General features: G+C 38.3%; 3 protein-coding genes and 3 long non-coding RNA genes across 14 annotated transcripts; 3 read left to right on the top strand and 3 right to left on the bottom strand.

Annotated features, from left to right (window-relative positions):
* The first annotated feature begins 965 nt into the window (after window positions 1-965).
* On the top strand, window positions 966-5040 carry LOC124321073 (egalitarian protein homolog). Its single transcript, XM_046783980.1, has 8 exons — window positions 966-1761; window positions 1825-2382; window positions 2452-2574; window positions 2642-2722; window positions 2834-2948; window positions 3349-3676; window positions 3747-3985; window positions 4054-5040. The coding sequence occupies exons 1-8, from the start codon at window positions 1183-1185 to the stop codon at window positions 4467-4469; spliced, it is 2439 nt and encodes an 812-aa protein (XP_046639936.1). The 5' UTR covers window positions 966-1182; the 3' UTR covers window positions 4470-5040.
* Window positions 5041-5682: 642 nt separating this feature from the next.
* LOC124327639 (DNA polymerase iota-like) lies at window positions 5683-11213 on the top strand. Of its 4 annotated transcripts, XM_046786635.1 has the most exons (9): window positions 5683-7493; window positions 7783-7848; window positions 8286-9660; window positions 9782-9872; window positions 9975-10069; window positions 10140-10308; window positions 10387-10797; window positions 10869-11022; window positions 11094-11213. In XM_046786635.1, exon 1 carries the CDS (start codon window positions 5763-5765, stop codon window positions 7344-7346), a length of 1584 nt encoding a protein of 527 aa, XP_046642591.1. In that variant the 5' UTR covers window positions 5683-5762; the 3' UTR covers window positions 7347-7493; window positions 7783-7848; window positions 8286-9660; window positions 9782-9872; window positions 9975-10069; window positions 10140-10308; window positions 10387-10797; window positions 10869-11022; window positions 11094-11213. The 4 variants fall into 4 exon arrangements, with proteins under 4 accessions (XP_046642591.1, XP_046642582.1, XP_046642600.1 ...); XM_046786626.1 differs by having other exon boundaries at window positions 5683-9660; window positions 10140-10278; XM_046786644.1 differs by lacking the exon at window positions 9782-9872 and having other exon boundaries at window positions 5683-8424.
* An 875-nt stretch (window positions 11214-12088) lies between these two features.
* On the bottom strand, window positions 12089-22229 carry LOC124338295. 5 transcript variants are annotated; one of them, XR_006917710.1, is made up of 4 exons: window positions 22215-22229; window positions 20963-20964; window positions 13179-13404; window positions 12089-12774 (listed from the first exon to the last, which is right to left on the bottom strand). It is a non-coding gene; the product is annotated as an uncharacterized LOC124338295 (long non-coding RNA). The 5 variants fall into 5 exon arrangements; XR_006917711.1 differs by lacking the exons at window positions 20963-20964; window positions 22215-22229 and adding exons at window positions 13509-13553; window positions 13675-13689; XR_006917708.1 differs by lacking the exons at window positions 20963-20964; window positions 22215-22229 and adding an exon at window positions 13794-13851.
* Window positions 14679-16262, top strand: LOC124338290. The gene is made up of 4 exons (XR_006917706.1): window positions 14679-15131; window positions 15203-15378; window positions 15468-15813; window positions 15884-16262. It is a non-coding gene; the product is annotated as an uncharacterized LOC124338290 (long non-coding RNA).
* LOC124338281 lies at window positions 18222-19648 on the bottom strand. Of its 2 annotated transcripts, none has more exons than XR_006917705.1 (4): window positions 19466-19648; window positions 19219-19394; window positions 18785-19129; window positions 18222-18714 (listed from the first exon to the last, which is right to left on the bottom strand). XR_006917705.1 is itself a non-coding variant. In XM_046792408.1 (4 exons), the coding sequence occupies exons 2-4, from the start codon at window positions 19281-19283 to the stop codon at window positions 18395-18397; spliced, it is 726 nt and encodes a 241-aa protein (XP_046648364.1). In that variant the 5' UTR covers window positions 19284-19394; window positions 19466-19648; the 3' UTR covers window positions 18222-18394. The 2 variants fall into 2 exon arrangements, 1 of the variants encoding a protein (XP_046648364.1); XM_046792408.1 differs by having other exon boundaries at window positions 19223-19394.
* Window positions 20227-20952, bottom strand: LOC124338313. Its single transcript, XR_006917712.1, has 2 exons — window positions 20465-20952; window positions 20227-20396 (listed from the first exon to the last, which is right to left on the bottom strand). It is a non-coding gene; the product is annotated as an uncharacterized LOC124338313 (long non-coding RNA).
* Window positions 22230-22264: the final 35 nt, after the last annotated feature.

The following is a 22264-nucleotide window of genomic DNA, read 5'->3' as shown; positions in this document are numbered from 1 at the left end:
ACTTGGCTACAAGGTATCGTTTATAGACGAGTCAAGAGCAACGATCTCAAAATATATAGAGAATTTATAAAGATTAGATTATGATATGTTCACTAGCGCCAGTGTGCGTATAGTTTCTGCGGCGCTTTCATCTTCTTGTTCTGGCAGGCTACGCATGCGGATTGCGGGCATGTTTCCGTTAGTAACTAAACAATAAAAAGACAGCCGACTGTTTTGCATACTTATTCACAGCTTCTGTGATGGAATGGAATTATTTATATTTTCCTTGCATGTTAAGAATTGTGATTGATAGTGACATGTTAAATTATGGAAAATTAGCGGTTTTTTAGATTCTTCGTAATTATTTTAAATGGAATTTTCTCAGCTGATCGAGCATTTATTTTTAAGAATTGATAATGAGACAAGCTACGTGTATTACGGTTAAAATCCCATAGCACGCTTTTATCGTGTTGTCTTTTGATGAGAGATTGTTATCATACTTCCGGGATAAATTCCATCAAGGCCAACTTTGTTCTGCTAATTGTGTAGTTTTGTTTTAAACCTGAAAAAGAAACAGGTTTGTTTTCTGTTGAAAACTGACACAATTTAGAAAAGCATAGTAAACTGTAAAAGTTCCTAATAAATCGATTAATTGCACGAATAGATTTATTCGTGTGGTTGCTGAACCAAATATATCATAGAGTAAAAGCAAATTCATAGCATCTTCTCCATAGAACAACATAGCATAGCATCTTCTCCTGTTTTCAACATTTTTCATGGGGATGTGGCCAAATGTGTAGGCTTTCTTTTCATTGGTAGGTATGTCAGTCAGCTGACTTCTCTAGTCCAATGGCTAACGCTTGCATCGCAGTAAGCTCCTCCCTATACTAAGACAGGAAATAGTTGCCCATGTACCACCGTGATTCGTGAAGATCCCACTCTTTTATTCTTTGTCTATGTCTTCACGGAACCGACCTTAAAACAAAAGTTAGTAGCAGTCAGCTGCTAGTTCTGGGCGGATCGAATTCCCAGTCTGGGCAGAGGGAGAGATTCTTGCCTTCATTTTAACTTCAACCCTGCTGCCTCCCGTGACACACTCGTCTCCAGATTGAGTTATATTTTTTTTTATTGTTTTATCAGTCTGACTCTTGAATCTTTTAGCTGTAGATAAATTTCTTGTAAAGTAGTACTCAAATCAGTTAAATGGAGTCGACTAACGACTATGATGTCGTGAGAAATATGACATTACTTTTTTTTCTGGAACGACTGTTGGAACGGGGGCAGCCGAGGTCACTTCACGATTTGAGCTGTCAATTTGGCTCAAAAGGTTTTACTAAAACTATGAGACAAATTGCAGGTGGCTCACAATCTGGATTGAAGAAGTTTCTTTCCCAGTATCCATCAGTATTTACTGTTGATGGAGACTTTGTTACAGCAGCTGTTCTGACTGGTCCTGATTCAAGCAGAAACCAGCAAAATTCAAATGGTAAACGAGACTACGAGCAGGAAGCTGTAGATTATTTCCACAACAAGATGCAACAGTATGGAGCTGGCATTGAAGTTCCTATGAGAAGTCTGCTTGGTCATCGCTCACAAGCTTCTCCTGAAATTCGCCACATAACTGGACAGCACATTCGAGAGTTTAAAGATTTCCTGGAAAGGCATCCTGAAGTATTCATTATGCATGACGAATCTATCTTCCTGAAAGAATACGAAGGCATGGAGATCAAACCTTTCAAAGAACTTGAGCAGATCAAGCTGGATCCAGAACTAACAAATAAGGTAAGATTAATTTCTTAATTTTAAATGCACAGAAGATGGTTAGTAACCTCTATTTGTTTTTAGTTTTTGATATATTTCAGAATGTTTGTAGAAAGGAATGGACCAAAGCATGTCGAAGAATTGTTGGAAGCTGTTACGAAAAGCTATCCTAGAGAATCATGGGTCAATCTTTTCAGCACAAGTCATGACTTGACCACATTCTTCAAGCTGCATTCCAACATTTTCCATGTCCAAGCAAATATTGTTGACATCATTCCCTACAATCTCCGAAAAGCAGCTGAGATCACTGAGGCGCCTCATGTTACCAAGACTCAAGAGCTAACTTCGTTTTCGCCTCCTCCTTCACTGCAATCTTCCCAGGAAAAACAGAGTCTCAAGCAACGTGTCAATTCAATTGTAATGAAGACCTTAGCAGAAAACACTGGTCGTGATAGGACTCCTGCTGGGCACGAATCTCCTACAAAAGAAGTAACCTCTCCGTCCAAAATGCGAGTCCTTCAGTCAACACGGGTCATCAGTTCAACTAAAGAAAGTATTATTGTTGTTAACGATATAATGAGTTCCCAGAAAGTCGTCTCGTTAGACCTCGAAGGTGTCAATGTCGGTGGTAACAACGGAGAGGTATTACTCTAGATTTAGCAATCGATCCCATGTGCCACTAGACTAATTCTCAATGTCCATATTTTCTAGGTAACATTGGCTGTGATTGGACTCCCTTCTGGTGTTATTTACATTTTCGATTTGATTACTTGCCCAGCCATTATGAGTCAAGGAATGCTTGCCAACTTGATTATATCTAAAGAAATCGTCAAGGTACTACTAGCTCACTGGAAATTAAATATTAAATATAATTTCTAATTGCATAAAAACAAATATTCAGGTCTGTCATGACTGCAAAAATGATAGTGCAGCTTTGAATTTGGGCTGGAATGTGAAATTGGAAAACGTATTCGACACACAGGTATTAAATTACTCCTACTTGCGCCCTAGGCTGAAGCATAACTGACGAACTGCATGCTTGACCGCATTGTAAATCGAATCAATTAATTTGGCCTCTTTTGAATGAAAATAGGCTGCACATGCTGTCGTCCAGTTGCAAGAGACGGGTCGTGCAGTACATAAAGTCAAGACGACTAGTTTGAACGCTATGTGTGAAAATTACGATCTACCTACTAATCCGTTCAAAGGTAAGCTGCTTTTTTCTGTTGGTGTCATTGTTTATGAGAGTAGTAGATGTCCCCACCCTCTATACCCCTTCTGTTGACCAAAGCTGTTATATGACTTGTCGGCCCATTGTCTAGCACTTTTACGGATTTACTGAATAGTCTAGTGCTCCGACTACTATAGGAAATGCAGCAATTATTCCCTGTGGGCTGGTGGTTGGAGAAAGGATTTGAAAGGGGGTTGGGGAAGTAGGGCTTCACTTCCGCATATCGGATAATAGGTCGATTGAGCCAGTATTTTGGTTGTGGATACTTTACGCTTCCCAACTGTTCACCGGCCACCACATGCGCGTCTATGCTGCTGATGATCACTAGCCTCGAAATTTAGTTCCAATATAATGTTTTTACTTTCTATTTATTGTAGAATTGGTCAAGACTATCTATAAACGAGATCAGCGTTTTTGGGCCCGAAGACCGCTGACTAGGGACATGATTTTATACGCGGCTTATGACGTGATGCCACTAGTTCCGCACCTTTACGACTTGCTCAACAACACTGTGAAGCCTGAATTCCGCCCGCTGTTGGAGGAACTATGCGCCGAAAACTTGCTTGCCTTGCTGCAACCTGATGAAGTGAAAAGAAGCAAAAAAGAGCGCAAGATGGAAATGGAGGTCTTGGAGTTGCGCCAGAAGTTAGCTGCCGTGCAGGGGAAGGGAGTTGTGCTTAGCAACCGAGAAATCCGATTACTTAGGTAATACAAATTTGCCGGTATTTGCATATTACATTATTTCATATTTTATCAATACCATTTTCGTGTTAAGGCATTTGGATTTGACTGAAGAAGAAAGGGAAAAGCTTGATGGATCTTACAAAGTGGCTAAGAAACTTGAAAAGCTTCAGTCTAAAAGACAAGATCAACAGCAGAACTCACTGGGGGGTACCAGTGACGACGCTAATGATGGCAACGAATCACCTACTGCCGATGGCGAATCACGAAGTCTGGATTCGCAAGGAAGCAGCGAAAAAACATCGCCTGAAACTTCGCTCATTGGTTCGAATGGTATGTGATTGATGAAATGTTCACCTACATGTTGACCGGTTGTGTATCGTACTTATTTTTTTCCTTAGGCTGTCCTCTGTCGCCTTCTAGCTCGGTTCGGTCACCTTATTCAAGCCTGAGCCTAACCGCATCAATGCAGCTAGTAGATGAGATTTTGTCTGACCAGCGCATTGAAAAAATGGATAAGATTGAACGTCTCGAAGCTATCCTATCGGCTGCCACAGCGAGCAGCCCTTCGTCCATCACGCTGTCTTCTAGTGAACTGAGTAGCAGCTGTTGTAATTGCGATTGCCATAGCACTACCAAGTACGTTTTGCAGCGCGACTCTCTTCCCGGGAGGTATATGTCAGATGTTGGCTGTCAAACACTTTCCACCGGTGACATAGTAATCACCAAAGTCTATTTCCCTGAGGGGGACACTTCTGCCTCGGATATCTGCCTATCGCCTTCACCCAAAAAGACGAAACCCGCCCAGTTTCAGTAGAATTGTAATCTTTCGTAATTACGAATAAGCGTCTATGCAACATTTTTATTCCTTACTATTTATATAATTCTGTTGATTTATCTCTTAGAGTAAGGAAGTAGCATGAAAGCTATAGATACCAGATAATACTGCCTTAGTGTGTGAATGACAAGGTTGCTTGACACTCTTGTGATGAATTTTATGTTTTTGTAATCATTTGACAAGGCCTTACAGTGGAAACTAATTTCTGACTTTTCCTATTGAACATTTCACTTTTTTAATCTGTTTAAATAGAAGAAACAATTAACTTTTCTGTGCATTGCACATCTCTTGACAGCAAAGAAGACTGTAGTGTAAGAGAATATTTTGTTGTTTCACTAGTGCTTTTTAATGCTTATGGGGATTCCAAAGCTGTGTACATTACATTGTCTTGTCTTGCAGGTCTGACAAACTTCTTTTAATGGAAGTGTGTTAAGAAATGGAACTATCAAATCTCACTAACAATTTTAGCTATATCCTCAAAACACTTTCAGATTTTGAGGAATGTGTATTTTGAGGAAAATGCAATCAGTCAATACAAAGTGGAAAAGAGTATCATGTTTTAGTCTAGTTTGAATCCTTTTTTTATGAGGTCAGCTTTGGCATCTGCAATCTCTTGTTTTAGCTCTTTGGCAGCCTCCTCGCAGTCATTAAATGTGTAGACTCTCCAAGCAATTATTGAAACAGAAATCACCTGAAATAATGAGGAAAAAAATGCTGCAGGTAATACGCACCATATCATATGAAAACAAAACTTACTGCGAATGCGAGTAATACGTAAAACGGTAGGAACAGAACGAAATGCCGGGCAAAGTCGCTAGAGTTTCCAACTGGTGTACTGATAAAGAGGTAAGCCCAAACACCAGCAAACAAGCCTGCACCACCCAACCATTCAACCAATTTTGTCATAGTGAATAATTGACAGAATGACAACAAGGAGAAAAAACGAATGACAGAAAGAAAAGAATTTGCTGGCGTGTCATGTAAAAATCAAATGTCATGAATTTCTGCATAGTTGCCTGAAATACTTGATCATTTTCATATGGTTATCTTTATTATTTCGTGAAATTTCAAAACAACACTAATTCATTTTTTAAGTTTTCTTCATTTCAATCAGAAAATAATCAATTAGCTTATGAAATATTTTGAAATAATGAATTTTCATTTTCTTTGCGCTTCGGGCTCATAGTAACAAAGCAGACGACACTACAGTGCTGTCATTTGCCGGTAGTTGAATTGTTATTGTTTGTAAACTTTTTCCTTACTCTTTCCGAAATGGAGGAAGAAGATTTAGGTGACGATTTCTCGTACAATAGTGTTGCCATTCAGTCAAGTGAAAAACATGAACGAGTTATCATCCATATAGATATCGACTGTTTTTATGCCCAAGTTGAAATGATCCAAAATCCATCTTTATGTGGCAAACCACTTGGTATCAAACAGAAAAATATTGTTGTAACCTGTAACTATGAAGCAAGGGCGCTTGGTGTTGAGAAACTTATGTCAATAAAGACCGCGCTAGAAAAGTGCCCTTCCTTAGTACTTGCAAATGGAGAGGACTTGAAAAAGTATAGAGACATGTCAGAGAAGATTTATCAAATTCTTCAATCGTTCAGCCCATTTGTGGAGAAACTTGGCTTGGATGAAAATTTTATTGACATTTCCCACAAAATCAACAAGTCCCCTGAAATAAAACCAGAAGTTTCTGGACACATTTTCGAAGAAAAGAACAGTGGTGAAACTTGTGCATGTGGTTGTACAGACAGACTAAAAGAAGGTTCTATTATTGCTCAGGAAATGCGAAATCAACTAAAAAGTGAACTTGGAATCACCTCCTGTGCTGGAATTGCTTGTAACAAGCTTCTAGCTAAATTGATTGGAGCAACCCATAAACCAAATCAGCAAACCACCTTGTTCTCAGCATCATCTTTAAACTTGATGAAATCATTGAAGCATCCTAGAAATATTCCTGGAATTGGTTCAGCAATGAACAGAAAACTAGAGGTTCTTGGTATTGACACCATAGAAAAACTTCAAGCCGCAGATTTGTTTAAGCTTGTTGAAGCACTTGGAGCCAAAACAGCTAACCAAATTCAACAACTGAGTTTTGGCATCGACAATAGTCGTGTCAAAATAACCGACAGACCGAAATCTATTGGAGCCGAAGATGGATTTCCTACAATCAAAAGTGAAACTGAAGTGCGCAAGAAGCTCAAGTGCCTGCTAGATCGAGTTTGGGAGTTGGTGGAGAAGGATGGCCGTAGACCAAGTCAAGTTAAATTGACAGTTCGGAAATTACATGCGACCAATCACAGTGTCAGAGAGGCCCGCCAGACTGCAATAGATCTTACGACTGGATTTCCTAGCAACGCGCCATTAGGACCGTTAAGTGAAAATCAAGAAAAAAAAGTCATCACGACTCTAATGAATCTCTTCGAAAAGGTAGTAAATTGCGATGAATCATGGCAAGTTACATTGTTGGGTATTTCGTTCTCTGGTTTTCCCTCTGGCATCGAAAGCCCAGCGAAAAATTCCATCAACAAATATTTTACTTGTTCATCGCGACCGAACGAAACTTTGCCACCTCCAACTAAGCGTGGACGCTTTGACGAATCTGTCCTCCAAGAATTACCTGACGACATCCGTCAAGAAGTTTTAGAAGATATGAAGTGTCAAATGCCATCATCAAGCACCTCCCAACAGTCAGCAGATTTTGATTGTCCAAAAGGTGTTGATCCTCAAGTGTTTCGCGAGCTCCCGGTGGAGATCCAGAAGGAACTGCTGGCTGGGGAGAAAAATAAGAAGCCAATCGCAACCAAAAAACCTAATAACTTATTACAGTACTTCCGTAAAGTGTAAATATGTATTCTGTAGCTATAAATGATCAACAAAGACATGTTATTTCATGGATGGGATATAATTTTAGCCACTTCCTTACTTACCTTTCGAGACCAAAAACACCTTATCGGCCATCTTGTCTAGTAATTAGTAACAACCAACGTTAAGGTAAGTGAGGTGTTTTTGTTTCCGTTTTGTTGTTGTTGTTTTTTTCTAGAATACTTACTATCCTGGCATTTTTATTTTTTTTTTTTTAAAGATTAAATCTTTTCAAATGACTTGACATTATATTTTGAAATTTGACGTTTGGCCACACAGAATGCTGAACGACCAATTTTAGAAATCTTATATTTTATAAATATTCATCAAGTTTGCCGATTGTTGTTTAGTTGGCATGTATATGTATGAAAAAATGCAATTGTCATTCTATTTGCATGTCACCGTCGACGGTTTCCAGAACATTTATGGTGACGGTTTACATCATACAACGTATCCTTTTCTGGAACTCTATTACTGAACAAAAGTAAATAACCCACAAGTTCTAATGTAAATTTGCTTTCTTGCTTTCACTTCATACCAGACGTGTGCAAACTAGCAGACCCTAACATTTCACATACCGCTATGCTAAATGTTATTGACTGAAACTTTTTTGAATTTTGCTGCATAAGAACTGTATTGGCGTTCTCAAGGATGACTTCCGAAAACAACTTCAACTAAATTTTAAAAAAATATAAATTTGGTACGATAACTGACACTTGTGTGTTTGGGAACACAGCTAATTTTCATAATTTTTTCTAAGTTTATCTCTAGCGTGGTAATTATCGGTAATTATTGAACGTCTAATTCTAAAAGAACCTGATTTTTGTTATCCTCATTAAATTTAAGTTCGATTTCATGTGCACACTGAAAATCGTCCAAAATCGAGATTTTCTCTGAACTAAACTGATACTGAACGTTTAGGAATACAAATACCCTCCGGGAGGAGAGCCAGAGCCCAGAGGAAGGCTTTCAACGACTGCTGGAGTTTATTAGCGACATCACCAATGTTTCACGTTTTATTTTTAATAATAGCTGCCTGACCAGGGGAGGAACACCCGCGGTAAGTTTAAATTAAATTAATTACACGGCATGTCGATACCGAAAAGATTGCAACTTGGTCCCCGAATGCGGCCAGTACGTTCCCTACCACAAAATTTTACTTTTGTTCGACTTGACGTTTGATTGTTTATGTGATATTAATTTTAAAAATGGTGGTTTGCCAAAGAATCGAACTAAGTCCTCTTTTTCGGAAAATTTTGAAGAGGTGTTAGTTCATATCTGACATCCAAAGTCGAAAAAATTCTATTTTTGGATTATCCAGATGCAATCATTTATAGGTAAAAACTATTGCTTGGTACTATAAAAAAAAAGAATTTTGTTTGACTTTGGTTATCAGTTTTCTCATGTGCTAAAACCACTTCAAAATTTTCTGAAAAAGTGGATTTAGTTCGATTTTTCGGCAACTCACTATTTTTCAAATTAATACCTCAAACTAAAAAACGTAGAGAATCGCGATTTGCACCAGTAGACTAGACGCAAAATTTTACATGAGTTATGAATTAGTATAAATTTGAACGCGTCACCTGCACCCGACGTCTAATTGCGGTAGGCCTAGCTTTCTGTCTACCACGCTTAGCATAGAGGATTTGTTTGAATGGAGCCAATTCATCAATCCACGCAAATGCCTCTGTAAACAAACAACAAACCATTAACGACTTCTTGTGCGCGACATTGCGCAGAATAGTGAACAATATTTAACGACAGCTATTGCCCGAATTAAGCATATATATTCATAGATGGCACAAGTAGGAAACAAATTCATTAAAAAAATTTAGCGATCAATCATTAAAATTTTCTTTAACTTTAGCGATAAAAAAGTGATTAAGAAAAAATTGTTCCCAAGGCGTGTATGTCATAGTCATAATCTCCGGAGATCGGAGTGCGATAGCGTCTTTAGAACTAGAGCGCACTGCATATTTTAAGAAAAGTGGAGTTCTATGGTCGGATATTTAAAATTTAATAGAGTTTATGGCACGCCGAAAAAGGGTTAAAAAAAAAAAAAAAAAAAGTTTCGCCACACGTCATCTAGCGGTCAAATATAGAACTGCATGAAAAATTCCTTTTTCTTGCCCCTAAACCCGAAATTTTCTTCGCTTATTCCGTCAGAACTCAGAACATGATAAGAGAACTTCGACCACACAAACTAAAAAAAAAAAACGCTTTTAACCTATCATCATTTCATCTGAGTCAACAGTCAACGTTAAGCTAGCTTCAAAAATTACCAATGAATTCATAGGTAAACTCGAGTGATTTCGTCTGTAACTTGTCGGTGATGTGTTCTTTGTAGGAAAACCTTAATGTTATGTTACCTAACGTGTATATGTTGGATAACCTTAATGTTTATCATCAACTCACAGTCAGAGTAAACGTGAAAGTCGTGCAACCTACCATCAACTATTTTGTTCCAACTCATTGTATTCTACTGAATGTGTCATTGAAATGATACAGGTAAAAAACAACACTAGCTTTATTTCATGCTAAAACATATATTCTTCTCATGTTTTATTAGGATTAATCTTAATTATCAGCTGTTTCTGTTGAACTTGCTAGATCACCGACCCCAGCATGGTCCAATCTCTCATTCCATCACATTCCATCTTCTAGAGAATCTTGGATTTTTGGATAACTGATTGGCGGTTCAATGTGTAAGTTCACTTGTCATGTTACTGAACTTTATTAATTGCAGTCTAATATGAATTTTTGTTTTATTTACAGGTTTCTAAATTGGCATGACTGACTTTATGATAAGTTATGTCCTTCCAAGAAAAAGGACTTACAGTCAACAAGATTCCTTGTTTGCTAAACCATTGGCTGCTACCCTTGAATCTCCCTATTTTTCAACAACAAAAAATAGGTTAAATATTGTGATCATGCTATCATCATTGTTAGTTGTGTTTACATTGAATTTAGAGAAGTTGTCATACTAATAGCAATTTTAACGATTGTTTGGTTTCTTATTTAGATGTTGCCTATGAGACCAAATGTGGGGCATCTGGTTATCCCTCCAAATTAAGGCAATGACCATACGTTCAACTCGGATCATTCGTTTTGTCATCGAACTTGACTCATTCCATCTTCTGGATTGCTTAGGAAAGCTGATTGTTGTTACCTGTGTAACTTCATTGTCATGTCACTGAATTAAAATTTTGTTTACATTTTGTTTCTTGATTTAGCCATTTAGATAATGACCGAGAAGATGCGGCCTACATGAACATTATTTAGGCGGCCAGCATCATTCGACTACCCAACCGGCTTCTACTATCTACCCTGCTCTCAACACAGCACGGAGTTTTACCCTTTAGATTTTTGGTGTTCGCGATGTGTGATGGCGTTTCCTTGGACGAGATGATGATTTTGGTGAGAAAAATATTGCGTGAGTATATACTTAAAACTGTTTAATTATTCTTTTACTTATTTTTTCATTTTTTTTTTTTTCATTTTCAGGTTCTAACCTTCAGGTTCATAAATTTGCATGACAGACTTTATGAAAAGTAATGTTCTTTCAAGAAAGTCAACAAGGTCCCTTGTTTGCTAACCCAATGGCTGCTACCCTTGAATCTCCCTATTTAGCTCCTTACACAGTCTCTCTTTATTTGAGGTATTGCTTTTTGTCGCTGCAATCTTATTGAAAATTATTGTCATCCAAATAAATGTTCATTCTGCTTACAGGGTAATCCTTCGCTGCCGATCATGGACTCCATTGGTGAAACTGAAAACCAACGAGAGAATGCTGTAATCCAAGACTGATAAATTGTGTAGTTAGATTAAATTACAAGTGCATTTCTGGGCTCCCTTCTTTTCTGTGGCCCCGTTTCCCTAACTAACCACTAACCAACGCCCGCCGGTGGTCACTCACCCGCTGTGAAACCAGGAGGAGGGGAGGGCTCTGGTCGAACGGGGACTTGGAAGGCGCATGATCCGACGAAAACTTTTAGAGGGTCATGAGTCTAACCCGGAAGCCTAGTATGACTAATCGCTCCCCAGTAAAACTTGCCTCGCACTCTTCTCTCTTCTTCCATTTCCAGGTAATCTCCCTGGATCTACGCCGACACTGCACGTGCGAGTTTTAGCAAGCAATCCGCCACCCAATTTGACAAAAAGTGATAGTTTGTTTTCACGGAAATTTCGTCAGACGGTTACAAAATTTCTAATTCAACAATCTCATGTAGAAATTTGTATCTAGTCTACTGGTGCAAATTGTGATTCTTTAAGCTTGATTAATTTAGGTGATGTGTTGAACGCAATTGTTGGTAGCTAAACAATTGAACTAAACTGATCCACTTTTTCTGAATATTTTGTTTTTAGATCACTTTGTTGTTTTTTTATTTTCTTGTGATCTATCTTCAAAATATTCTGAAAACGCGAATTAGTTCAATTTATTGGCTACTCACAATTTTTTTAACACATCTCCTAAATAATCAAGCTTAAAGAATCGTAATTTGCACCAGTAGACTAGATGCAAATTACTACATGAGAGTTGAACTAGAAATTGTTTAACCGTCTGACGCCATTTCCGTGAAAACAAACTATCACTTTTTGTCAAATTGGGTGGCGGATTACTTGCTAAAAAGCCTCGCACAAAAAAAATTGTCTTGAACCGGTCGCTCAGTTTAATGAATTGTTTATTTTATGAATGTTCAAGATTAAAAGTGGGTTTTACCTAATAAATAGTTGGTTTATTTATTCAGCATAATAATTACATATTACAGTTATTTGTCATTTGTGGGGAAATGGGGGTTTAAGGAATGGATGTTGGTGGAAATCATAGGGGTTTAAGGAATGGTAGTTGGTGGAAGTTATGGGGTTTGAAAAATAGATGTGGTTTATTGGTTATATAGGTAGGTATATGCATGTAATAGACAAAGGGTTTTATTTCTACCTAATTAAAATAAACCACGACTTCTTCTAGTTAATGAAAATCAATTGCCCCACCCCCCCAATCTCCTCCTCGCTGGTTTCCCGATCGCGTAGGCATGTTTATTATTTGTTCAACGTAAAAATTCCCCGTATTACTATTTTTTTTTTCATTCTCAACATATAAACGGTTAACTTCATAGACGTAAATAGCAATTAAACAAAATACTGGATGTAACTTATGTAACACCACACCGTGCAGCGATTCGACACTAAGGAAATTTTCTGTTCCTTTTCAACATATAAGCGGTTAACTGAATAGACACAAATAACAATTAAAACTGGATGTAACTTTTGTGCACAACACCAGCAGTCCGGCACCAAGGAACAGCAACAGCATAACTCGATGCAAAAAATCTTTCACCAGTATAGGCTGCAACAACCGGCAACAACATGCCATATTGGACAGCAACATCACTGCTTCGTAAACATAAACCTATGACCAAAATGAAATTACTGTTTGATCAATGGAAATTTTGTATAAAATAAAAAAAAATCACTTCAAATGGAGTTCACCCAAATATTCTATGGCAACACTATCTGATAACTATAGTTTAAACAAAAATTTACATGAAACTAGATTACTCATTTAAGATTTCCAAACAAATTCATTTGAAATTTGTAGTGCTCTGCAGCGAAACAAAAACATTCTTCTACAGTATCTGCCTATCTTGTTAACCGATTCCCCTTAAACAATCCATAACTCAATTTACATATGATCGAAGGAAAGAGCTGTTGACATGATGAAATCCCCAAATGTTAAAATTAAACAATGTAAGTGATTATAGTAGTCCAAGCATGATACTTCCCAGTTAGAACTTAAAATTTTTATCAAATTACCATTTCAAGGACTCTTCTTGCAGTTCTACTAGATGTTCAACATTTCGGCAACCACAATGCAGCATGATCCAGCGTCAACTCAGATATGGCTGATCCCAGAAGACTTGAAGCATGGAACTCTCCCACACTCCAGGACAACATCAGCACCAAAGACTGCATGCAACAGCTCAATTTAATCACACCTTTCACTAGATGACTGCAACAAAGAAGCGCAGACTTCACCTGGCTATTGAATAAACAAAATCAAGTTACTATCAAGGAACAGAATCTCATGTGACATAACAAAACAACAGAAGTATGAAGTTAAACTATACAATCTCTCAGAATTACCTGGTGAAATCTTAAAAAGGAATTTGTAGTTGTCAAACTTTCCAACTTGAAAATAACAAATGAAATCCACATTTCCATAATGGTCTTAACTCATAATTGCAATAGAGAAGCAAATGGGTCTACTCTCTAGTCATTAACTAAATCTGTAGCGATCAACTATAATTACTTTAATTGTTCTGAAAGTGTTCCGCATGTGACGAAACGAGCAAGAGACATTTTTGGAAAAAGTGGATAGCAGTTTCAACACACGAAGTATGTCGGTAAAAAACATGGAAAAAAACATACAGAATGTCAGAATGAGTAACTGCACCTTTCCGCTCAGTGTCTTTAGAAGAAATGGCAGAAATTTCGTCTCAACGGACCCATTCGCGCCATCTAGTGGACATAGTTTTATCCACCTAGTGACAGCCAATAGCCATCAATAGGCAAGGTATGGCGACATTGGCGACCGTAGAACTCCAACGACAGTAGAACTCCAGTCCAAAGACATAAGAACCGATAACGATAAGAACTCCTTTTTTAAATATTATTAAAAATAAACGGCAATAGAACTCCAGTGCATATTTTAAAATCGTTGGAGTTCTATTGACGGACATTAAAAATATTTAAAATTCAATGGAGTTCTACTGTCGGTCATGAAAATAATTTTGAAATCGTTGTAGAGTTCTATTATCGGACATGAAAATAAACTTTAAAAAAATTATTGGAGTTCTATTGACGCGTAATAGAGTTCTACTGTCGGGCACCGGAGTTCTATTGTCGGGTTAATATTTTAAAAACGAGTTCTTATGTCTTTGGAGTTCTACGCGGTCGCCATACCGCTAAATATTCGCAAAAAAAAAAAAGAATTGTCTTGAACCGGACGCGGCATGCCTACTTTAGACCTAACAGACACTAGACCTTTTAACATTTAGGCACTAGAACTTCACAATAGAACATAAAAATAAGTCAGTTCTAGTGTCGTCAAAAATTTACATTTTAAAATTTAGCTAGGTCTAGTGTCTCTACTTCTAGTTCTAGCGTCTTCGAAGACATTTTAAATTTTAACGTTATAAAATTTACAAAATCCAAATTAAATTTTTTAATTCCAAATTGTCAAAGTTTTAACATAGTTTTAAATACTGTTTAGTTCTAGTGTCCTATAAGCTAGTTCGAGTGTCTCCTTAATTTAAAAGTCAAAAAAGAAATGTTTGTTCTATTGTCTTCGATAACACTATGAGTGTTAAATGTTAAATTTCAACATGGGTTGCACTGAGCCAGCTCAGGCGCGGGTGAGCCCGTCGGCGGCACGGTATTTAAGCGATCCAAGCGGCTGATGGCCGCAACTCGTCCTTAGCGTCAGACGACTGTTTTGAAAATAGCTCACCCCCGCCTGAGCTAGCCCACCTCTTCGTTTGAACTGTCAGGTGCTTTAATTATTCGTTTACCAAGTGCTTTCTATTTACCTTTTTTAAAGTGTGATTGTGATGGAGAACTCTGACTGTGAAAAAAGTGATGAAGGTGATTATCTTCAAGTGAAACAAACGAAAGTGTTTTTGGCAATTTAAAAAAAGCCCTCTTGGGATTGGCGATGGATTGAGTGAATCAGCAAGAAAACGTCGGACATTAGCATTTAAAAAAGAGGTAATTGCGTATTTCTTTATATTGCATACTAAGTGTTGATCAATTAGTCTTGATATTTCTTGTTTGTACAGGCTGAAAAGTTCTGCGAGAAGTTCAAGCTAGAAATACTGCTTGGAATTCATTCCCATACAGCTGTTAGAAAAAGCTGGCATTTTGATGGCTATGGATGAAGCAATTTGCTAATGAGACTGATATTGGAAAGAAGATCAAGACCGACTTACAACTATTATCAACAGTTGGTTGGTAGGTATGTAGTATACTGTTCTCAGTATCACCATTCATAAAATGGTTTATTGTGTAGTATTTACATGTCAGTAATGTAATATTTTAATTTAGATGACAAGATAAACTTGCAAGAAGCGGTTACTGCATCCAGTGACATTACTGGACCGTTTATCAGCGCTGTAGGAGAGGAAGCAATAATTGTTGCTCAGCAGTGTGGTGCCAGTAGGCAACAAGAGTTGGAAGCATCAAAGAAAAAAAAAGGAGGAGAACCGAATCAAAAGGATGGGCCATGCTTATGGTCGCAAAAAAATAAGTCAAAAGACAACAAACTCAAGTTCAGGATCTTTCGCCGTATCCCCTTCACCTTCGAAATCTATTTCTTCTGGCAGCAGCTTGGTGGCGACAAGCACTTCTCCCTTTAAAGCTTCCCTGTGCAACACCATTGAAGACACACAAGGTAGTATTTAGTTAATACACACGAAAAGTAATGTTTACTGATGAATAAATCTTTAAAAAAATTTGTACAGGTGTAAAACGGAAGATATTTGATCGAACGGAATCTGACATCCAGGATGTGGTAGTAATCTCCGACCTTGACGAAGCTTATTCTGAGGTCTCAAATGAGTTACCGCCAACTCCTCCACCTAGTAGATTATCTTCCCTACTGGCAGCTCCGACTGTCGCTATTGGAAAGCGCACTGTAACTGCCCCAGATCCAGCGACTGGCAGGAAGACTTTCTCGGCGTCCTCGGATGAAAATGTCGCTGCGTCAGCTGCCCTGACACCTCCGGCTTTCGCCGTTAGAATGAGGACAGCAACTGCAAGTGGCTTAGTTCCTGATGCCTAGCAGGAAGACTATCACGTCGTCTTCGGATGACGTCGCTATCTCGGCTCCCCTGACAGCTCCGAATGTCGCTATTCGAGAGAAGACTATAACTGCACGAGTTCCCGCGGCCAATAGGAAGACGATTTCGGCATCCTCGGCTTCCCTGGCGGATCCATCTGTCGCTATTAGAAAGGTGTCTGTTACTGCAATTGCCCGAGTTCCAGCGGCCGGAAGGAAGACGTTTCTGGCGTCCACGGTTTCCCTAGAAGCTCCATCTGTAGCTATTGAAAAGTTGTCTCTTACTGCAACTGCCCCAGTTCCAGCGGTAGGAGGGAAGACGATTCCGGCGTCCTCGGTTTTCCTAGAAACTCCGATGATGGATGATGACGAAATGCAAAAAGACGGATGTGAAACAGAAGATGATGCGGAAGAAGGATAGAAGAAAATCTCTTATATTATTGCGCGCTAATGTTCATCCACTTTTCTTGTGTTTGTGTTCATTCGTGTATTTCTCTTAATAAAAAGAGCTCATAAAAGAGACATGATTTTTTTTTTTAATCTTTCGTGTATTCTAAGATTACAGATTAGTAGATATAGCCGATAGAGCATACATGGTATTAGGTATTAGTTTCAGACGAGGTTTATTCAGAAACAACTCTTTGTTGATAACGACGGAATTTACGGAAACAGACCGCAAAAGTGTGGTCATAATAACGGTAGCATAGCGGTTAGTATAATTTACTTATGAAAACTATATTTGAAAAAAAAAAACATGTGAATATCTTAAAACTGCAAACGATAAATTTTTACCAGAGACGCCGTGGTTGTGTAAAACGATAGTCCGTATAACACCATTGACCGTTTCCAATAACGTATTTTTAGATTTGAAGGGAATGAAAATAAATTACTGCAATCACCATGTCTATAACAAAAGTTTTTCTGTGGTTGGAGTTGGACTGGCGATAAAGTGTCTTGTAAAATCAAAATTGAATTCATACAGTTTGGTCATGATTATCTTATCTTCCAGATACGAAGTTACTGATAAACCGCACACAATTAAAGACTAGCTATAATATCACGGACTAAGCTGTAATAAACCAGAGCCTGGTGTGTAGAGCAACGACTTGCCCTGTATACTCTCGAAAACTCTATATAGGGACACGGCCAATCTAGGCCTACAATGGAATATAAATTCAAAAGTATAATTGAAGTATCTCGTTCGTAACGTACAGCCGGGTACAGCCAACCATTATCGGCCATGATCTCAATCTTGAAGACACTTCAATTTCATGATTACAGTAAACAAAATATTTCCCGATATACTAAAATTGTCTGTATATTACAACTCTGCTCAAAACGGCCGAACTGGACGCGTTGTGCTGTGCTGCGGATTACGGATTTTGATCACATGGGCCGAAACTCGGGCGCTGGACTACTGCGACACCGGGACACGCCGTAGAAAATCAAGTGAGGGAATGAATATAACCAAACCGAGCCGGCGAGCCGAACCATCGAAAGTGGACAAAAAGTTTCATTTCGTTAAGAAACGCATTATATTCAACGTACCGTGATCCGTGAACGTACGTTGGTCGCCAGCTGTGGTTGCCGGTCGACGAGGCTTCATCGCCGAAAAGGTTTGTTCCCAGAAGAACACGAAATAGGCTATTGCCCAGCATGGATGTTACATAATAGACACAATCGCGTTATGAGTTGCCGTGAGTTGCATAGTTGTTGTGTGTGTGTTCTATTTTCCTCATTGGCTATACAAAGTGTTACCGCTTCGATAAAGTTTTCGTTTAGTAGCTATAGATGCGGCTAGGTGCAATTAGTAAGCTACTGGAATATCAATTTGGCGAAGGTGTAATATGCCAGCAGCTTCTCTACACGGAAGATGATTAAAAAATATGAACACGCGACAAGTTCAGTTTTCGATGACTATTAGCGAGGGTCTGGCGCGCGAAACTAAAACCGTAAATTCCATAATTTTTTCCTTGTGCTATGTTTACAGACGTGCAGTATAGTATATTCACACGCAAAGATTTATTCCGAATTCTTTATTTTCTTAGGAAATTGAGAGAAGAAGTAGCCATAATACAATGCTGTACAAACAAAATCATTACAATTATAAAACAAACGGGGATTTTTTTCTTTATGAGCTGTCAGGGGAGCCGAGATAGCGACGTCATCCGAAGACGACGTGATAGTCTTCCTGCTAGGCATCAGGAACTAAGCCACTTGCAGTTGCTGTCCTCATTCTAACGGCGAAAGCCGGAGGTGTCAGGGCAGCTGACGCAGCGACATTTTCATCCGAGGACGCCGAGAAAGTCTTCCTGCCAGTCGCTGGATCTGGGGCAGTTACAGTGCGCTTTCCAATAGCGACAGTCGGAGCTGCCAGTAGGGAAGATAATCTACTAGGTGGAGGAGTTGGCGGTAACTCATTTGAGACCTCAGAATAAGCTTCGTCAAGGTCGGAGATTACTACCACATCCTGGATGTCAGATTCCGTTCGATCAAATATCTTCCGTTTTACACCTGTACAAATTTTTTTAAAGATTTATTCATCAGTAAACATTACTTTTCGTGTGTATTAACTAAATACTACCTTGTGTGTCTTCAATGGTGTTGCACAGGGAAGCTTTAAAGGGAGAAGTGCTTGTCGCCACCAAGCTGCTGCCAGAAGAAATAGATTTCGAAGGTGAAGGGGATACGGCGAAAGATCCTGAACTTGAGTTTGTTGTCTTTTGACTTATTTTTTTGCGACCATAAGCATGGCCCATCCTTTTGATTCGGTTCTCCTCCTTTTTTTTCTTTGATGCTTCCAACTCTTGTTGCCTACTGGCACCACACTGCTGAGCAACAATTATTGCTTCCTCTCCTACAGCGCTGATAAACGGTCCAGTAATGTCACTGGATGCAGTAACCGCTTCTTGCAAGTTTATCTTGTCATCTAAATTAAAATATTACATTACTGACATGTAAATACTACACAATAAACCATTTTATGAATGGTGATACTGAGAACAGTATACTACATACCTACCAACCAACTGTTGATAATAGTTGTAAGTCGGTCTTGATCTTCTTTCCAATATCAGTCTCATTAGCAAATTGCTTCATCCATAGCCATCAAAATGCCAGCTTTTTCTAACAGCTGTAGGGGAATGAATTCCAAGCAGTATTTCTAGCTTGAACTTCTCGCAGAACTTTTCAGCCTGTACAAACAAGAAATATCAAGACTAATTGATCAACACTTAGTATGCAATATAAAGAAATACGCAATTACCTCTTTTTTAAATGCTAATGTCCGACGTTTTCTTGCTGATTCACTCAATCCATCGCCAATCCCAAGAGGGCTTTTTTTAAATTGCCAAAAACACTTTCGTTTGTTTCACTTGAAGATAATCACCTTCATCACTTTTTTCACAGTCAGAGTTCTCCATCACAATCACACTTTAAAAAAGGTAAATAGAAACACTTGGTAAACGAATAATTAAAGCACCTGACAGTTCAAACGAAGAGGTGGGCTAGCTCAGGCGGGGGTGAGCTATTTTCAAAACAGTCGTCTGACGCTAAGGACGAGTTGCGGCCATCAGCCGCTTGGATCGCTTAAATACCGTGCCGCCGACGGGCTCACCCGCGCCTGAGCTGGCTCAGTGCAACCCATGTTGAAATTTAACATTTAACACTCATAGTGTTATCGAAGACAATAGAACAAACATTTCTTTTTTAACTTTTAAATTAAGGAGACACTAGAACTAGCTTATAGGACACTAGAACTAAACAGTATTTAAAACTATGTTAAAACTTTGACAATTTGGAATTAAAAAATTTAATTTGGATTTTGTAAATTTTATAACGTTAAAATTTAAAATGTCTTCGAAGACGCTAGAACTAGAAGTAGAGACACTAGACCTAGCTAAATTTTAAAATGTAAATTTTTGACGACACTAGAACTGACTTATTTTTATGTTCTATTGTAAAGTTCTAGTGTCTACATGTTAAAAGGACTAGTGTCTATGTGGTTTATTGTCGCTTTCCCATTTCTGTTCCTTCTTAACATATAACTGGTAAACAGACCCAATGACAATTTAACAAAATAATGATGCAACTTCGGTAACACGACACCAGCACCAAGGAACAGCCAGTTTAAATTAATGCATAAAGATCTTTCACCAGCATAGGCTGCAACAACGTCCCACATGATCGGACAGCAACTACGGGAATTCAAAGAAAATAGTACATATAAATTAATAAACAAACAAAATGGTACAAAAAACTTCACCTTCACGGAACACACGACCCCTTGAAAATACTCAGAAGAAAAGGCCACTGGAAGCAGCTCATCTCGGGTATGTCCTTGTTTGTTTCATCGTCAGATAGAATACTCCACCTTTACCCCCTCAGCCCCTGAAATACTCATTGATGAACGCTCCTTAATACACAAGGTGACGACTTCCTAGGCAGTGCTGAATGAGTTCACCGACAATTGAGGTTTACTTTCCTTACCCAACTCGTCATTCTCACCTTAACTCCTGCTCAAACTTGGCACGTATCACATACAGCCAAGTAAATTTAAGCCAAGTAAGTTCTCAAGGAAATATGAGAACTCTTACCCCGTCGCGCTACGGTAATCTATCAATTAATCTATCGACAAATAAAAATTGAGAAAATCGAATAAATTTAATTTTAAAAAGGGACTGCAAAATGCAGCTGATCACCTGGTGAAGGAAATAAATGTACGACTTTCAATCCTTGATGCCTGCCTCGACCGCACCCCTACATCTTTGTAGCAGTATACAATCTACAACTCCTACAAGAAAAAAAAAGGAGAATTATTCAAATAACAAGGGATAGAATAGTTAATTATAGATGGGAAGTGACGTATGGATATAGGAGGCAACATCGTTTCGGTAATGCTACTGTTTTATCGCATCAACGAGTAATAGCATGTGATTGCCATGTGCACCAAAAGATGTTTGGGGATTTTAGAAACACGCAGGAACAGATTAAAACAGAAGTGAAGGATAGAGTCGGAGGAAAACGAATATACTCGACAGATGCGTCTCTTTACTATCGAAGAATTAGGAATGGATTCGACCGAGAGAGAGGTAGTATAATAGTAATATAGTTAAAATAGTATATTTTGCGAGTATTATTCGGGCGTTACTAAGAAAAATGGGATGTAGAAGCCATAGCTCAATGATCGAGTAAACCAACTTAGCATGTGGTCAAGAACAAACAATTAAAAGGGCCTCTCTTAGCTTTAAGACTTGGCAAAGAGAACCTAACTATCTGACATCAGGTTTTACCTGTCTTCCATAACCAGCTTGATCAGAAGTAAAGCTTCTTTTTAAAAAATGATGTGTACACTAGATTTATGATCCTTCAGGATGGACCCAGAGAGTATTTACTTGACAATTTGTGTCTTTCTGGACTCATAGACAGAAGAAATCTGGTGGTCATGAATTCAATGTTCAAAACTACCGAAATTAAGTCAATCAGATTGATAAACTTCACGGTCTTAATAGTTACCTACCAGCATAGCCTACGTAAGATAAGGCCAGTCAATGTACATTTGCCCCTGCAAAAGTTGGGGAAGATTCCACCCACCCACCCAACCTAGCCAGAAGGCATCCTGTCCTTCTGACACAGCATTGCCAGTTTTGAAAGGGGATAGCCAAGGAAAGATTCGAATTCATACGTTAGCAATTTTTAAGTTGAGTAAGTAATTAGTAGCCTAGTGGGTATAGCGGTGGATTCCCATTAGAGTAGTATTAGGTTCAAATCTGTGCAGGTCTTTATCCATTTTTAATCATTTTTCCTTGTTTTTCCTATATTTTTAAAATGAAATGATGGAATGCCTAGATTCTGTAAAAAATGCGAGTTTTTTTTTCATTTTAACCAAGGACTTTTCTTTGGCAAGGAATTAGAAAAAAAAACAAATTCAGATTTTGTTTAAAAAATGAGAAAAAACTCGCATTTTAAAAATGACAATAATATAATACTGTATAATAAGTTATATATTTACTTACATTATTTTGGGGTGGAATTTGCTCCGTAAAAACAAAGAAACTTGAACACA

Source organism: Daphnia pulicaria, chromosome 1 (assembly GCF_021234035.1).
Source record: "Daphnia pulicaria isolate SC F1-1A chromosome 1, SC_F0-13Bv2, whole genome shotgun sequence".
Classification (NCBI taxonomy): Eukaryota; Metazoa; Arthropoda; class Branchiopoda; order Diplostraca; family Daphniidae; genus Daphnia; species Daphnia pulicaria.
Note: the sequence above shows the minus strand (reverse complement) of the source record. Positions and strands in the feature narration are given on the sequence as shown.

Coding starts and splice junctions, on each gene's coding strand:
- LOC124321073 (XM_046783980.1), top strand. CDS start 1,183: ATGGAGTCGACTAACGACTATGATGTCGTGAGAAATATGACATTACTT. Junction 1,762..1,824: donor ATCCAGAACTAACAAATAAG/GTAAGATTAATT, acceptor ATTTGTTTTTAG/TTTTTGATATATTTCAGAAT. Junction 2,575..2,641: donor TATCTAAAGAAATCGTCAAG/GTACTACTAGCT, acceptor ACAAATATTCAG/GTCTGTCATGACTGCAAAAA.
- LOC124327639 (XM_046786635.1), top strand. CDS start 5,763: ATGGAGGAAGAAGATTTAGGTGACGATTTCTCGTACAATAGTGTTGCC.
- LOC124338281 (XM_046792408.1), bottom strand. CDS start 19,283: ATGAGACTGATATTGGAAAGAAGATCAAGACCGACTTACAACTATTAT. Junction 19,130..19,222: donor CTATTATCAACAGTTGGTTG/GTAGGTATGTAG, acceptor ATTTTAATTTAG/ATGACAAGATAAACTTGCAA. Junction 18,715..18,784: donor CACCATTGAAGACACACAAG/GTAGTATTTAGT, acceptor AAATTTGTACAG/GTGTAAAACGGAAGATATTT.